General features: G+C 43.4%; 1 protein-coding gene across 3 annotated transcripts in view; it reads left to right on the top strand.

The window, feature by feature from the left end:
• The first annotated feature begins 1,241 nt into the window (after window positions 1-1,241).
• The window catches only part of LOC135090308 (cyclin-G-associated kinase-like), a 21,961-nt gene continuing 6,651 nt past the window's right edge, over window positions 1,242-16,551 (top strand). For 2 of the 3 annotated variants that reach the window (XM_063986980.1, XM_063986981.1), the window contains exons 1-23: window positions 1,242-1,461; window positions 3,167-3,228; window positions 3,955-4,129; window positions 4,496-4,602; window positions 5,395-5,556; window positions 6,030-6,187; window positions 6,583-6,794; window positions 6,964-7,089; window positions 7,484-7,664; window positions 8,065-8,180; window positions 8,820-9,028; window positions 9,258-9,391; window positions 9,864-9,977; window positions 10,927-11,032; window positions 11,414-11,571; window positions 12,068-12,261; window positions 12,506-12,660; window positions 12,856-13,341; window positions 13,581-13,770; window positions 14,005-14,163; window positions 14,447-14,686; window positions 15,104-15,273; window positions 15,942-16,115. In XM_063986980.1, the coding sequence (XP_063843050.1) occupies window positions 1,332-1,461; window positions 3,167-3,228; window positions 3,955-4,129; window positions 4,496-4,602; window positions 5,395-5,556; window positions 6,030-6,187; window positions 6,583-6,794; window positions 6,964-7,089; window positions 7,484-7,664; window positions 8,065-8,180; window positions 8,820-9,028; window positions 9,258-9,391; window positions 9,864-9,977; window positions 10,927-11,032; window positions 11,414-11,571; window positions 12,068-12,261; window positions 12,506-12,660; window positions 12,856-13,341; window positions 13,581-13,770; window positions 14,005-14,163; window positions 14,447-14,686; window positions 15,104-15,273; window positions 15,942-16,115 (3,918 nt within the window). In that variant the 5' untranslated portion in view covers window positions 1,242-1,331. The remainder of the gene's footprint in view (window positions 1,462-3,166; window positions 3,229-3,954; window positions 4,130-4,495; window positions 4,603-5,394; window positions 5,557-6,029; window positions 6,188-6,582; window positions 6,795-6,963; window positions 7,090-7,483; window positions 7,665-8,064; window positions 8,181-8,819; window positions 9,029-9,257; window positions 9,392-9,863; window positions 9,978-10,926; window positions 11,033-11,413; window positions 11,572-12,067; window positions 12,262-12,505; window positions 12,661-12,855; window positions 13,342-13,580; window positions 13,771-14,004; window positions 14,164-14,446; window positions 14,687-15,103; window positions 15,274-15,941; window positions 16,116-16,551) is intronic. The other variant, XM_063986982.1, reaches the window with a different exon arrangement.

Below are 16,551 nucleotides of genomic sequence, written 5' to 3' on the forward strand. Positions count from 1 at the left end.
CAGACACCTGAGTTTCAGTGAGGAAAAGAAGATGAGGTTTAGAAGAGGAGAGGTGGTGTTCTACAGATTGAAAATTTGATCTTAGACCGCGAATGTTGCAGAAGTTAATGAAGAAAAAGTTGAGGGGGGTGTCAAAACACTTACGGTCGTCGATAGAAAGGCAGTCCGACCTGGGGACATTTATGGTTCCCTCCCCAGATGGGGACTCCGAGGCTGGTGTAGGAGTCGCCATGATGATTTTAAAATTTTTGAGTGAAGGATGTGTGTGTTATTAGGTGCTTGTAGTTTTGTGTGGAGGAAGAGAGTTGTCTTTAGAGGGCAGGCTGTGACTGCCCCTTTGTGTTGTTAGACACAAAGGGAAACGTTCAGTGAGGTCACAGCTGGATTTAATGATAAGTTCACAGCACCCCCTGAACAGTGCTTTAGATCTCACTGGGAGTAATATGGAGACAGTGCGTGCTTTTTCTTCACTTTTATCTCCTGCTTCTTCCTCCTCCTTGTAATCCTCTCCCTTCTGCTTCCTTCTCTCTTTTCTCTCCTCCTCTGCCTTCTCCTGTCCTTTCCTTTTCCTCTCTACTTCACGCTATGAGAATATTCACGAAAAATTATATATTGGTTATGAGTGTATGTGACCTGACTTCAGTCCTTGAGATGATGGGTCACGTTAAATGAGCGACAGCTCTCTCTCTCTCTCTCTCTCTCTCTCTCTCTCTCTCTCTCAGGATGTGACTTTTTACTTATGCACGCATTCCAATCTTTGGCATTAACTCTCCAAACAGATCTGAAATAAGAGTATATATATGATAGTAACATTTGCTCATCAACACGGAACAACCCACTAGTCCTCATGTTACATTTCACACAAAATGAATAACGACAATCCAATGAATATAAAAAATAAACCATTACATACAATTCCTTATCTCATCCCTCCCTCATGCAAGACTGGAATAAAAGTCTCATTAGGATCGCAATCTTTATTTATCCACGCTTGTCAAATAAAACCTCTCATTAATCGTCATATTGCACGCAGAACAATGACACAGGATAATAATTCCCACGTGAGTCTGTCCCACAACAACCTGTCAATAGTTAAGAAATAAGTAACAAAAACCAGATGATTATACTGAATCGAACCCTTTAGGATCATACCTCGCAGTGGAATCGGATCAAGAATATAAGAAATTTGATCTTTATTATTGTACTTTCAGATCCTCTTTTATTGTAAAGGGCGGGCGGGTTGCGACACTTATTCCGCCGCCAGCTGGGGAGTCTCGGGTGTCATGGACTAGACAATACCTTGACATTATTGCCTCTACTACGATTACGGCATGGCGGAGTTGTTCAAGAGTGCGTTTGGGTATCTGGGAGCCAACGGGGCCGCCTCTGACTGCGACTTCGTGGGCCAGGAGGTGGAGATAAACGGAATTAAGCTTAGAATAAAGAAACTTATCGCGGAAGGTAAGCTTTGGCCTCGATAGATAAAGGCTGTTTTTGCCCTTTTTTTGTGTGATTTTGTCTCGAGGAAGTGATGGATCTGAGGCTCGTGTGAGTTTGTCTTCCTGGTGGGTTTCTTTCGTTTATTCATGAGAAAGGTGAATGAAAGTTGGCGGAGGAATGGGTGGCTTAAGTTTGTTCATGTTTTATTTATTTATTTATCGGTTGATGTGGCCTTTTGTGTTTCGCGAGGAAGTGAGGAGGGGGGGGGGGTTGTGGATTGTTTGCATGTATGTGTGTGTGTGTGTGTGTGTGTGTGTGTCTATGTCTATCTTTTATATTTGTATTCGTTAGGAAAGTTAGATTAATATGGTTGAAAAATACGTCAAATTCCATACGGGTACAGTGTGTGTGTGTGTGTGTGTGTGTGTGTGTGTGTGTGTGTAGTCCCTGGTCCATCATTTCCTTAACTTTTCACTGCTGCACTCTCTCAGTGGTTCATATCAGCCTGTGGTTTGGGTCAAAGTGTGGGGAGGCACCAGATGGAAGTAGTGATCATTTCAATTTCCCATCACCAACCACACTTCATCTACCCATTTCTCAGACCTTCAAAATGACACCTGTGAGATAAAATACAAAGAAATCCAGTTATATGACAAAGGAACTTAAAATTTCTACCCATATTGTGATAGAATATTCCCAAGGTTATTTGTCAAGGTCACAGAATAGGTACCTTAGACTGCTTAGGTATTCCAGACAAGTAATTAGGAAGTGGTTTCTATGAGGCAGTGAGATAACCTGATGAGGCAATACTATGCATATTATATAAGGAATACTATCATTAATCTTATTTGTTGGTCAGTGGTCAGGTTATAGAAGGATTTGTATATTTCAAAGGTCTATACAGGGATGGCAGAGGAAGGTAGGGAGGTTAGAGCACTTGATTGAGAGATGAGGTGTGAAGTGGAAGAGTTTGGAATAGTCAGGTGATAGAGATGAGCAAAGAAGACAGAGATAATAGAAAATGGTGATATATGGTGAGAGAGATGAGCAGAGCAGATTGAGGGAAATATAGGCTAGTGATGCTTATGGTGATGTATGGTGAGATGAGAAGTGATGTTGGAATGGCTTGAAGTAGTCAGATAACAAAGATGAGCAGAGAAGACAGAGAGATAATAGAAGATGGTGATGTATGATGAGAGAGATGAGTAGAGAAGATTGAGGGAAAATATAAGCTGGTGATGGTTATGCTGATGTATGGTGAGATGAGAAGTGAAGCTGGGATAGCATGAAATGCAGTCAGGTGAAAGAACTGAGTAGAGAAGAGGTGTAGCATCATGGGGGGGGTGAAGATGTTGATGGTGATGGCTATGATAATGAATGATAAGGTGAGGTGATGCAGGCATGACTTGAAATGGACAGTCCAGTGGTAGAGAAGGGGGGGAAAGATTGGGAGAATATAATTAAACCATTTGATTGCTATTTATCACATCTTTCCTTTCCCTTTTTTTGTTCTGCATCCAGCTACACTCATTACACTGCCTAGAAATTGCAAAATGTGTTCTTTTTAAATCCTTTCTTTCTTGTAAATGCTGATAAAGATTTCATATATTACTTTTAATAGTGTAAATTATTGCATATGCCAGTGAAGAGGCTGGTGTCATTGGTGCATGGATAATTAATAACACTTCCTCTGCAGTTCCAATACTTGTACATTCCTTATTTGCAGGTGGATTTGCCTTTGTGTTCGTGGCTCAAGATGTCTCCACAGGGAAGGCATATGCCCTCAAGGTACACACATTACTAGTATTTGTCAGTAAGGATACCATGCAGCCACACAGACAGACAGACAGACAGATAGACAGACAGACAGACAGACACAGACAGACAGACAGAAGCCATTGAGAAATCAGAATATAGGAGTAACAATTTATCTATCTATCTATCAATCTCTTTGTATATCTATCTATCTGTCTGTCTGTCTGTCTGTCTGTCTGTATACCTTGCCAGCAATATCACACAGGATGGCCCAGACAAAGCACCACACACACATGCAATCATCATTCATACTCTTAGCACTCTTGGTAACAATGAAGTGTATTGATTAGTGTTACATTCATCTGTCTATCTGTAATGAGGCTGGTTCTTTAAAAGCTCATAGATGCAATGATAGTGAAGGTAATAGGAGTGTGTGTTATAGCAATGATGATAATGGTGATAGTAATAATGTGTGTTTGAGTAATGATGGTGATAGTAATGTGTGTTTGAGAAGTGGTGGTAGTAGTAGTAGTAGTAGTAGTAGTAGTAGTAGCAGTAGTAGTGTGTGTGTTTGAGTGATAGTGATAGTATCAGTAGTAAAACTGTGTTTGAGCAGTGATAGTAGCAGTAGTAGTAGTAGTAGTAGTAGTAGTAGTAGTAGTAGTAGTAGTAGTAGTAGTAGTAATGTGTCTTTCAGCACTGATTGTAATAATAGTAATGTGTGTTCAAGCCTGTGCTTATTCTGCCCTCCCCTGCCAGCGCCTACTTGGGGCGGACCAGGTGGCCTGTGACGCCATCAGGCAGGAGATTGCCGTGTCCAAGCAACTCTCAGGTCACCCTCACATTGTGGAGTTCATTGCTGCTGCCGCCATCAGCAAGGCGCAGAGCAAGGAGAACCGTAATGAATTCCTCCTCCTCTCTGAACTGTGCACAGGTGGGTGTCTGCAAGATTGAGACAGAAATCATCATATTTCCTTTTGATTTTGTGTTTTGGATTATTCTTTATCTCAATTTTTTTTCAAGGACTGACATCTTAAATGGGTCTTTTTTTTTTTTTTCTGCCTTTTTGTAGACTTTGGCCAGAGTCCCTCTTACATAGAAAATTGTATATTCACATACACCACTTTTCCATATAATACACTCCAGTCGTTCATTGCTCTCGTTGGAAAACCATTAGTGACTGATATTTCATACACTGATCCTGAGGAAAGAGACTAAAACTGAATCAAACATGATAAGGACCTGACTTAACTAAACATAACACAGCTGACCTCTACCCTCCCCTACCTCGTGTGTTCAGGTGGGTCACTGGTGGATGCGCTGCGCCTCCTTGACGGCAACACACTGAATGTACAGCAGGTGTCATCCATTCTGTACCAGACCACCAAGGCTGTACAGCACATGCAGGTATTATTTGTGTGTGTGTGTGTGTGTGTGTGTGTGCATGTTGTATTTATGTAGTTGTGGTATATAGAATTTCAGTTTGGTTCATATCCTCTCTCCTCATCTGCTTTTATCTAGAATCCATATATATATATATATATATATATATATATATATATATATATCTGTTTATTCATGAGGAGGTTGTTAGATGAGGATGGAATAGAGTGGCAGACAACAAATAAGATAGATACACAAGATAGACGCACGTAACTTGAATAGCGAGACTTAAATAATTACACAGAGGGAACTAAATGTATCCATATGAAGAACTCCTTTATCCTGTATCACATTCTATCTGCTTGTATGAAATAAGATGGTTGGATGGGGACAGAAAACTGATTGGCAGGCAACAAATAAGATAAACATGGATAGCTTAATTAGTGAGCCTCAAATAAACACAGAGAAGGGACTAGTTGTATGGATAAGCTCTCATGCCAAGCTGTCACTGAGGGAAGTAGATGTATGGATAAACTCTCATACCAAGCTGTTAATTAGGGAACTTAGTATATGGATAAGCTTTCATTTCAAGCTGTTAATGAGAGTAGGTATGTTTATATGGATAACCTCTTACACTAATCTATTACATTTATTAATCAGTGTTTTAGTATTAGATTTAAGTTGTTGCTGAAAAGTTTTGAATTTAAAAAGACTAGTCATGTTTATTTATCATTATTCTTTACTATTATTATTTGTAAGTTTTGTTGCCGACTATAAATAAATGTCTAAAGTGTTGATTTCCATAATGACGTGCAGAACCAGAGTCCTCCCATCACCCACCGCGACCTGAAGGTGGAGAACCTGCTCATCAGTGAAACGGGTCATATCAAACTGTGTGACTTTGGATCAGCAATGAAGAAGACTTATGAAATTGACGTTGGCTGGAGTGCGCACCAGAGGGCAATGGTGGAGGATGAGGTGTGTTGAATTACTTGCACTTGTATTTATTTGGGTCTGTCATAATGGGTGTGAACTATATTCTTGTGGTTCTGTCTCAGTGTCTAGATTTGTCTTGTTTTTCTTTTGATTATTTTTTTATTGCCTCTGTTTCTTCCTGTCCCTATAAGTATTTATTTATCTGGTTGTATTGCACAGACCCTTAACTTCACTCACGTGGTTATTTCTCTCTATGTCCAGCTTTTTTCTTTGATTTATGTTTACTCATTACCTCTCAGTGCTTCTATTTCTTCCAGTCAATATAAGTTAGGTCTTCCAACTCTGACTAATTTGAATTGTGTGTGGAGAGACTGTGTGTGCATGTGAACAGATTCTTATATTTTTCACCCCTGACAAACTTGAATGACGTGTGAAGAGACAGTGTGTGAGTGTGTAAATAAGAACAAATCCTCTTATATTGCCTATCACTGCACCATCACATATCACATTCTCAGATGGCACAGCACACCACACCGATGTACCGTGCCCCTGAGATGCTGGACACGTGGAACAACTACCCCATCAACTGCCAGGCTGACGTGTGGGCACTTGGCTGCATCCTCTACTACCTCTGCTACCTCAAGCATCCCTTTGAGGACTCGGCCAAGCTGAGGTGAGCTCCTGCTGTTGGTGAGGACACTGGGACTTATGAGGACAGTGATGGTTGTGGTCTGAGAAGGAATTTTGCTTTACACATACTTTCATTTATTTTTTATTTGCCCAGTAAGGATCTGTGTAGGCTATTGTGCATTTTATGACTTATACGCACATCTACAAACTGTGATAATTGTGAGGTGAGAAGGAATTTTACTTTACTTTAATATGTACATACATTTGTTTGCTTCTTAAGGATGTATGTAGACTATTCCATATTTTTAACACACACACACACACACACACACACACACACACACACACACACACACACACACACACACACACACACACACACACACACACACACACACACATCTGCCATCTCACCTACATTTCATCCCTTACCCTCAGAATTGTGAATGGCAACTTTGTGATCCCTGCCAATGATGGGAAGTATGACTGTTTCCATGAGCTGATCCGAGGCATGCTGCGTGTGGATCCTGGCCAGCGTTTCAAGGTGGCTGAGGTGCTGGAGCGTGTGGCAGCTGTGGCAGAGACCAAGGGCTTTGACATGAAGGGTCCCATCAACCTGCCTCTCAAGAAGATTGACCTCAACACTCCTGGTATGTGAGGGAGAGAGAGTGTCTGGTATGTGAGGGAAAGAGAGAGCAGCAGTAACAAAGGGTGCTTCAGTAGACTGTAAATGATAAGAATGTCAGGTTTCATCTTCTTCAGACAGTTTATCTGTGTTATGAGTTAACTTTTATACATGTTTCTCCTTCCCTGTCACAGTTTTTCAGCCAGAGGTGAATGGGCGTGCGGGTGAACAGAAGCGTGCCTCCCCGCCCACCCGGCCTCCTGCCCCACGCTCCCCTGTGCCCTCCCGCCCCCCACGGCCAGCCTCTCACCCACAGCAAGGTAATTGATGCAAGTGTTCAGGTATTTTCTGGTATATCTTATACCTCAATAAAAGAGAGAAAAAAAGAAAAGGACAACTTGAAAATTTTACATTCTTAGAAGTTCCATTTATCTGTGTGTTTGTGTATCAGGCTGGCACACACACACACACACACACACACACACACACACACACACACACACACACACACACACACACACACACACACACACACACACACACACACACACACACCAAAAAGGGGGGAGGTAGCCAAGACAAGACAACTTTCACATTGACACACCTTTCATTAGCCTTCCAGCAGAGGAAAGTATTCCTGTCCTTGTTTTATAGGAATCAGCCTCACACCTGGACATAATTGTAACAGTCTGTCATAATAATTTCCATCCTCAGGTGTGGGTGGGCCAGGACACCCCCCACCCCCTTCCCACCCAGCGGCCAGTGTGGGTGGAGGAGGTGGAGGAGGAGGCAGCAGTGGTGGTGGTGGTCTTTTCTCGTCACTCAAGGGTTACTCAGGAAGCATCTTCAAGAATATCAAGGACACATCCAGCAAAGTGATGCAGACAGTCAGCCAGTAAGTGTGTGTATGTGTGTCTCTCTCTTGTGTCTGTTTATGATTCATTTGTACTGGTTTGGGATGATCCATTGCTGTATTGTGTATTCCTACTCACTCCTAAGTGTATGCCTTGGTCTGCCTCATCTGTTTCCATCATCTGCAGTTCTATCACTTTCTCTTTCATATGTAGTTTGATTTTTCTGATTTTCTTCCATCATGTGCAGTTCAATCATTCTGTCTTTACTCTTATATGACCAAGAACCTCTCTTTGTTTAATGTTAAGTTACCACAAATGCTTCACTACAGTTCAATCACTATATACTTTGGTTTTCTTCTTCTCACTTCCTTTGCAGTTCAGTCTCTTTCTCTTCTTTTCGCTTCACTGTATTCTTTGGTTATCATCTCCTTTCCCATGCAGGTCCATCACCCGCACTGACCTGGACCTGTCCCACATCACCTCACGGCTGGTGGCCATGTCCTACCCAGCGGAGGGACTTGAGTCAGCCTACAGGAACCATGTAGAGGATGTTAAAGGTGACCAGTAATGATCCATGTTATTATTTTGCTTTTTTTTCATTGTTTTACTTAGAAGGGAGAAAACCCAAGCAAAAACAGACTCAGTATTAAGAGAAAGAGCCTGCTGATTCTCTCTCTTATGAAAGAAAAGAACAAATATTAAAGAAGTGACTATTAGAGTGATGGTGTGTGAAACTATGGTCAGAGTGCAGCATTATGATGAGATAAGGCTAATGGGGTGAGATTAGGGTAATAAACTGAAGCTGGTATCGATGGTGGACTTGCCTCTTAATGGTCACTCTTTGGTGCATTATGATATCTGACTCATGATGCAGTATTTGTCTACCTGAGTGAGTCATGGAGTCAGTAATTCTTCACTCATGTCTTCCTTTGTTTTTTATCTTGTGTAGTGCAGTCATGGGGTCAGTAATTGTTCACTCATGTCTTCTGTTTTCTCTTGTGAAGTGCAGTCATGGAGTCAGTAGTTGTTCACTTATGTCCCCCTTTATTTTCTCTTGTGTAATGCAGTCATGGATTCAGTAATTGTTCACTCACTGATCCCTTAGTATTTCTCTTGTGTGTGGTGCATTGTGACCCATTGCTTTGGCACCTTAGCACTAATCAGTGAATTCATCAGTCCTCAACCTCCACCCACAGCCGTGTTGGAGGGCAGGTACCCAGGGCACTACATCATCTACAATGTGTCTGGCCGGCAGTACATGGCGACTAAGTTCAATGCTCGTGTGGTGGAGGGCAACTGGTCCAGCAAGAAGGCGCCGACTTTGGGTGCCCTGTACAACCTGGCCTGCAGCATCTATGACTTCTTGGCCAGGGACACCAGGAATGTTGTTGTGGTCCACTGCATTGTGAGTCTAGTGGCTTGAGTTGTCTTGTCTTGTCTTGTCTTCTCTTATCTTGTCTTATAATAACGATGATAATAGTTTGTTTTACCAAGAAAGTAAAAAAATCATTGTCTGGTCTTGTCTTGTTTTGTCTTATGTTTATAATCATTTTCATGGGGTGTAGTATTTATCATGAATATGCATAATATAGCTTATTGTACATACAGTGAGCATTACTGGTGTTTTCTCCCAGGATGGCAAGGCATCCACATCCATGCTGGTGTGTTCCTTCCTGCTGCTATGCCACGCCTTCAAGCAGCCAGAGCAAGCCCTCAACATGTTTGCCATCAAGCGCAGCCCACCTGACCTCCAGCCATCACAGTTCAGGTGAGGAAGGGGAGGGCATGGTAAGCAAACACAGCATTTTTTACCTAAATCATCTTATCTTAACTTAAAACCCACAGTTCAGATGAGGAAAGGGAGGTGATGATCAGTAAACACAGTATATCTACATAAACTACTAAAGCTTAACCTAAAATTCATAGGTCAGGTGAGGAAGGGGAAGAGGTGATCAGCAAAGCCAGTTTTTCTACCTAATCTATCATAGCTTTTTCAGGAGTACTTTCTCCTTTCCATCGGGGGCCAAGGGGCTAAGAGAGTGGTGTGAATGAATGTGAATATGAAAGTTTTGTGCCTTGTCTTGTCTACGTTAATTTTTAGGGAGAGACAGCCTCGGTATATATATGCATGTATCATAACTGACCTAACTTGATCTTTTCTTCGTAAGAGTAAACAATGGTTATTCCTTGTATGAGTAGAAATGATAAAGGTTTCCTGATTGTGACCTATTGTTTTACAGATACCTGGAATACATGCGTGATCTGACCTCCTCCCCGCCCATCCTGCCTCACTTCAAGCCCGTCACCCTTACCTCCATCATTGTGACGCCCATTCCCCTCTTCACCCAGCGCAGGTCAGCTCATCTTTGTAACTGACTGATAGGTTGTCTCAGCTATGCCACTCTGCGGGAATGTCAGCTTGGTGTACAGATTGATAGGTAGATTATACACTGATATGCTAGAATGTAATAGGTTGTTTTGAGTGAGTGTATAGCTTTATGAACAGATGTGAGAGAAGGTAAGAGGTTGTTTTGACAGAGTGTTTAGTTTTGTCTCTATATGAATAGGCTGATAGATTTTACGCTGATGTAGGAGAATGTAATAGGTTGATTTAATTGAGTTAATTATTTCATCTTCAACATGCACAGATTTTTGTTGGCCTTGTATAGGGAAGGAGTATTTTTTACAAAGGATAACAGACAGCAAGACATTTGGTTATTTCCTAGTTTGTCAGATTACACTTCTCTGCTTATTTTGGTGGGTGATCTTAAACTGTCAGGAATGGCTAATTGAATGTCAGGAAATCTGCAAACCATGGTCCACTCTAAGTGCCTTTGTTAAAATTAAGGAATATCCATAGTGATGCATTCTAGGTCTGTACTGTTAAACATTCTGTGATCTATTGCCAGTATATTTTATAGGTTGTAGTGCAAGACATTAGTGTTTTCATTATGCTAGTCATGATATGACATACATTCTGCATCACCAATGTGAGAAAGCACCATGAGAACACAAGGAACCATCTCTGTGACCTTTGAAAACAGTCCTCCTGAGAAGCTAAAGTTTAAGAATATGAAACCTAGAGTGACAATGAGCCTTTGAAGGCGATAGGTGAGTGGGGGGTGGTGGAGGATGGTGACAACAGGAACAGGAATGAAAAGGAGTACTAAAGAATAGGAGTTTTTGTTCCCGTGGCCGGTATGTAGTACAAGTATATGTGTATTTACAATATGCGTGTTTGTGTGTGTGTGTGTGTGTGTGTGTGTGACAGCAAGCACCCTGAATGTTGGTCCTTATTGGCAGGGATGGAGTGCGGCCGTACGTGGAGGTGTGGCAGGGGGAGCACAAGATGCTGTCCACCCAGCAGGACTACGACCGCATGAGGCTCTACATGCCACAAGAAAACAAGGTGTGTTGATCCAGTTGTAGCAGAGGAAACCTGGGCTAAGCTTGTACTGTTCCCTTTCTTTATCTGTTCCCCAGTGTAATGGAGGAAATTTGGGCTAAGCTTGTACTGTCCTCTCTCTTTCTGCTTCCTAATGCAGTGTTGAAAATCTGAACTAAGCTTGCACTGTCCTTTTTCTGTGTCTGCCTTCACTCGAGCTTATGTTGCTCAATCTTGTGTGCCCTTTACTCACATCACTTCCCTCTGATTTATTCCAGTTGTCAGTGTCAGTAAAGCAGATGTCCCTATTACACAGAAGTATATTTTTTGGTGCAGTTTTTGCATTTCATCATCAACATCTCATCTGTTTCTTGTCAAATCACAACACGCCCACACCACCCTCAGATCATCCTGCCGGTGAACATCCACCTAGTGGGTGACGTGTGTGTGTATGTATTCCACGCGCGCCGCATGATGGGCAAGGTGATTGGTGTCAAGGTGGCTCAGCTGCAGTTCCACACAGGATTCATTCCGGAGGAGGACACATCTCTACGCTTCACCTTGTGAGTGTGTGTGTGTGTCAAATTGTTTTTTTAGATATCCATTGATTTTACTTCTTTTTTCTTCTTTTAAAGCTCCTCAGTGACTCGGCACTAACAACCTGATTAGTGAGTTTGTTCCATTCATCTACCACTATTTGGGGAAGGAATTAGTTCCCAAAATAGAGCAGTAGATGAATGGAATGGACTCAGTAGTCAGGATGTCAGTACTGAGTCAGTAGGTGAAGCTAAGGCAATAGGTAGGCATGAAACACTAACCCTTATTTTCTTATGTTCCTGTTAGTTCTTGCTGTTTGTGATGCAGTTCTTGCCAATTGTGATTCCTCTCCCTCCTCTTCGTGGCCTTCTGTCGTCTACCCTTTGGACACAAGCCATTTTTGTATTGATTTTGTTTGTATATTGATAGATAGATAGATTTTTATACCTGGTTTTGCTGTCTTATCTTGTTATCTGTGGCTTCTCTCCCTCCCTTTCATGCCCTCCTGTCACCTGCCACCAGACACGAGCTGGACGACATCACTGAGCCAGACCGCTACCCTGAGAAGTTCACTATCACCGTCAACATCTTTGTGTCTGACGTGGACCGGACGCCCCCCCAGCAGCCGCCCTGGGCCAGCCGCCTCCCCTCCACTTTCAGGCCGCACTTTGCCTTCGCCACCGCTATAGAGATGGAGGAGACCAGGGAGAAGTTTGGTGAGTGATGGTGGTGTCTTGCTATGGGTGTGGGTGTTAGGTGTGTTAATAAAGGAGAAGTTTGGTGGTTGTTTTACTATGGGAGAGACATGGGAAAAAATTGGTTGCGTATTGGAAATGTTCAGCGGGTGTTGTTTTACCATGGGAGAGATGTGGGAAAGCAAATGAGTTGTGTATTGTAACTTCCATCTCTTCCTGCATCTCTCCTTCCCTGTGTCCCTCATTGGTGTCTCCTTGCCAGCAGCCAGTGCCCACGGGTCCCCTGCCCCCCCACGCAGGGACTCCCTGCCCCGCCCATCCCCAGCCACCACCACCACCACTACCACCACAGCCGTACCACCTGCCTCAAAGGAAGACTTCATGGCCTCCCTCAAGTGGGGCTCCACCCAGAACAGACAGGTATGTGTTGGGGAGGGATGGGGGCAAAAGGGCACCAGTCTCTATTTTGCATATGTCTGGAGATTAAATGCTACAAGAGATTAGGAATTTACAGCTTTTTGTCACATGAAGTTTTCAACAAGTAAGACACAAAATTATGATCATGGTCATCATGTTTACTGATGTTGTATCATGTAATGTATTTGTATTTTCCAGGCTGCCCCTGGAGAGGAAGTGAAGGAGCTGATATCAGACGAGGAGGAGGAGATTGACATCACCTCCATCCCAAGTCAGCCTCCCCCCCGGCCTCCTGAACCCACCATCAACTCAGGCGAGGCTGACCTGCTCAACTGGGGTGGCAGCGGCAGTGGTGGCCAGACAGATGGCAACAAGCTAGCTGCAGACGTCAACCTACTAGATATTGGCAGCAGCAGCGGCGGTGGCAGTTGTGGCATTGCCAAGGACCCCAGCAACTTTGACCTGCTGAGTGGGATAGGAGAGGGAGGTGGTGGGGAGACGGCACCTCCTGTGGCAGAGACCAGCACGCCCCAGGCCGCCTCTCAGGGCAACCTTTTTGATCCCTTCAGCAGTGGAGTGAGCGCTCAGCCAGCCTCACCACAGCCCCCGACCACGCAGGACTTGTTCAACCAGTTCTCAGTCCCCAGCCCGGTCCAGCAGAACACCAGCCTGCTGGGAGGACCAGTGAGTACTCTTGGTCAGGATGGATACAAGGAATCTGTGTCTGTGCCATCCTATGTCTTATTTATTTATTTTTTTTTTTATGTAAGATAGGAACTGGCTGAGGTCAACAAAAGGTGCTAAAAAAATGCCCACTGAGGTACCAGTCCCAAAATAGATGACAAAAGGATTAACAATTAGTGTCTTGAAGCCTCCCTCTAAGATTGAATAGTTCAGCTTGTGACATCTGACACTGCCTGCAGGGTCTGAGTCCCATGGGTGGAGCTGGGGCCCCCATGATGGGTGGCAGGGCCATGGGGGGTGCCACCAGTCCCAGCTCTGCTGCGATGCCAAACTTCATGCGGCCACCACAGCCCCAGCAGCAGCAGCAGCAGCAGCAGCAGCAGCCACCGACACAGCCGTCCAAGCCAGCTGATCCTTTTGCTGAGCTGGGTTAGTGAAATGAATGTTAACTGTACTACTTGATGAGAAGACTGGCCAAGATTCACAAAAAGTTACAATAGCCATCTTAATTAATTAGCCAATCCTGGAGAAGTATGCAGTGGTGGAGCTAGTGGATGAGTTGTGTTTGGCAGATAAGGCACACAGTGGCCATGAGGTGGAGCAACACGGTGTTGACCCGTGTGTTGCCTTGTCATGGTGGTAATGATTCTTTTGTCCCCCAAGGTAACCTGGCTGGCATGGGAGGCTGGGGAGGATCCAAGCCCACCACACCCAAAGGAGGCACTCCTGCTGGTGGCACTCCCATGGGGGGCAGCACCCCTGTCATGGGCTCCCCCCAGCACCGGCCCCAAGCACCAGGGACCTGGCAGGGACACATGCCAGGTGAACCAGTGCATTCACTCACACACACTCCTCACTTATCACATGATGCTTCATCAATATTGATATTTAAAATTCATCAGGAGTGTTTATGTATTTGTATTTCTACGAAATTAAGTCAAATGCTTAATGTTGCGTCTTTCAGCATTAGATGATCATATTTTCTTTGAATTCATGTCTTATAGTGTTTGTTCACTTCTTTTCTTTGATAATGCATTCCACTGATGAAAACTATTTGTGTACATCCTCACCTGTGTGTATGTGAGCTTTGTGCTTGTTGCTGCAGGCACAATGGGAGGCCAGGCTGGAGGCTGGCAACAGCAGCAACAACAACAGCAACAACAACAACAACAACAACAACAACAACAACAACAACAACAACAACCACCCCCAAGACCTCCCTACACACCACAGCCACAGCCACAGTTCCAGACCCCCACAGGCAAAACCCCCACTGGCACCCCCCACCACCAGATGAAGTCTCCGTCACAGCCCAACTATGGCCGAGCCAACTTTGATGCCGGTAGTAAGTGGTTCTTGGCAGCTACTCCCCCTCACTTCACTATGTACTCTTGACAAAACTCTATCCTGGTATAAGTTAGAGTGATGAAAATTTTAAACTGGCTGTGTGTTTGTGTGTGTGTGTGTCAGTTTTTTCCTACATCAGTACTTTTCTGTACCTTCAAAATAGTTCACCAGTTTTCAAGTTTAATTCATGCATTCCTTACACCAGGTTAAGAGTGTTCCCAATAGTGCATAGCATGTTGTCACTGCACCTCACCATAACAGATACAATTTTCCTGTAATGAAGAGTCACCTGTTACATTTGATGCCTGGAGCAGATTTGAGATGTATTGGCAAGGTTTCATAATAACACAGCTTACACCTCCACCTCTATCCTCAATTGGCAAATGCTAAGGCCATGCTCAACTTTTCACCGCAGACAAGAATTCTGGCGGTGTGGGCAAGGGCAGAGTGGGAGAGGATGCCTTTGGTGACCTGCTTGGCTCTCAGGGCTTCAGCTTCAGTAGTGGGAAGGACACCGGCCCACGCACCATGGCACAGATGAAGAAGGTGGAGTTGGCCAAGAACATGGACCCAGAAAAGCTCAAGGTGTGTTGGTGGATTGATGAGTGGAGGTAGTGGTGAGAAGAGTATAAAGACAGGTGGAATTAGTGGTGAGGGAAATGCAAAGACTGATAGATTAGTGGGTGGAATTAGTGGTGAGGGAAATGCAAAGACTGATAGACTAGTGGGTGGAATTAGTGGTAAGGGAAATGCAAAGACTGATAGACTAGTGGGTGGAATTAGTGGTGAGGGAAATGCAAAGACTGATAGACTAGTGGGTGGAGTTAGTGGTGAAGGGAATACAAAGATAGGCAACAGGTAGAACATTAAAGTGATGTGTATCTAACTGGTTTCTTGAAGGTGGAAATATTTATAAAGTGCACCTCTGGCCAGTATTAAACACATATAGATTGATGAATGAATAGAGTGTTGAAAGTATAGGGAAAAATATACCTTTACTTGATTTATTTGCTCTGATAAAAGATAAACTTAAACTCAACAAATGAATACCTTAACATACTCACCTCACCTGTTTTCCAGCTCATCTCTTAATTTATTTGCTGTTCTACTAAAACTCAACACATCAGTAGTACCTTAACACACTCTCCTCACCTGTCCTCCCACTCATCTCCTCCAATTAAAGCTAAGATTCAACAAATCAGCATCTTAACATACTCACCCCACCTTTCCTCTCTCTCATCTCCTCCGTGAAGGTAATGGAATGGACGGAAGGGAAGAAGAAGAACATCCGGGCGCTGATCTGCTCACTGCACACCATCATCTGGGACGGGTGTAAGTGGAATGAGTGTGGCATGCACCAGATGGTCCAGCCCAACGATGTCAAGAAGATGTATCGCAAGGCTTGTCTGGCTGTGCATCCTGATAAGGTGACCACTTCTGTACTACTGCTTGCCAAGATTTGATTTCATAGTTAATATATTCCTTGTTTTTTTTCTTCTGGTGCCTTCACTCCTTTAGTATTTATGTATACTGGAGTGTTTATGATACCTTTTTTTTTAATGTATATTGTTTTCTTTCTTTCTTTCTTTCTTTTTTTGCTCTTCACCTTTACGCTGAGTATTTCTTCCTTGTGTGTTGTCTGTGGCAACATGTTAGCCACAACAGATTTCTCTTTCCTTTACCTGATGGGTTTCCATGTTGCAGGCTTGTATTGCATCATTCTTTTATTTACAAAGATTACAGTTTGTTAATAGTACTCGTATAGATAAGATAGATTAAATAATTAGATATATAACTCAAGACAGTTATCCTTAGATTTTGGATACCCCTTTTGACTACAGTCTCTGGGGACCGGCACCTTCA

This window comes from Scylla paramamosain, chromosome 34 (assembly GCF_035594125.1).
Source record: "Scylla paramamosain isolate STU-SP2022 chromosome 34, ASM3559412v1, whole genome shotgun sequence".
Lineage (NCBI taxonomy): Eukaryota > Metazoa > Arthropoda > Malacostraca > Decapoda > Portunidae > Scylla > Scylla paramamosain.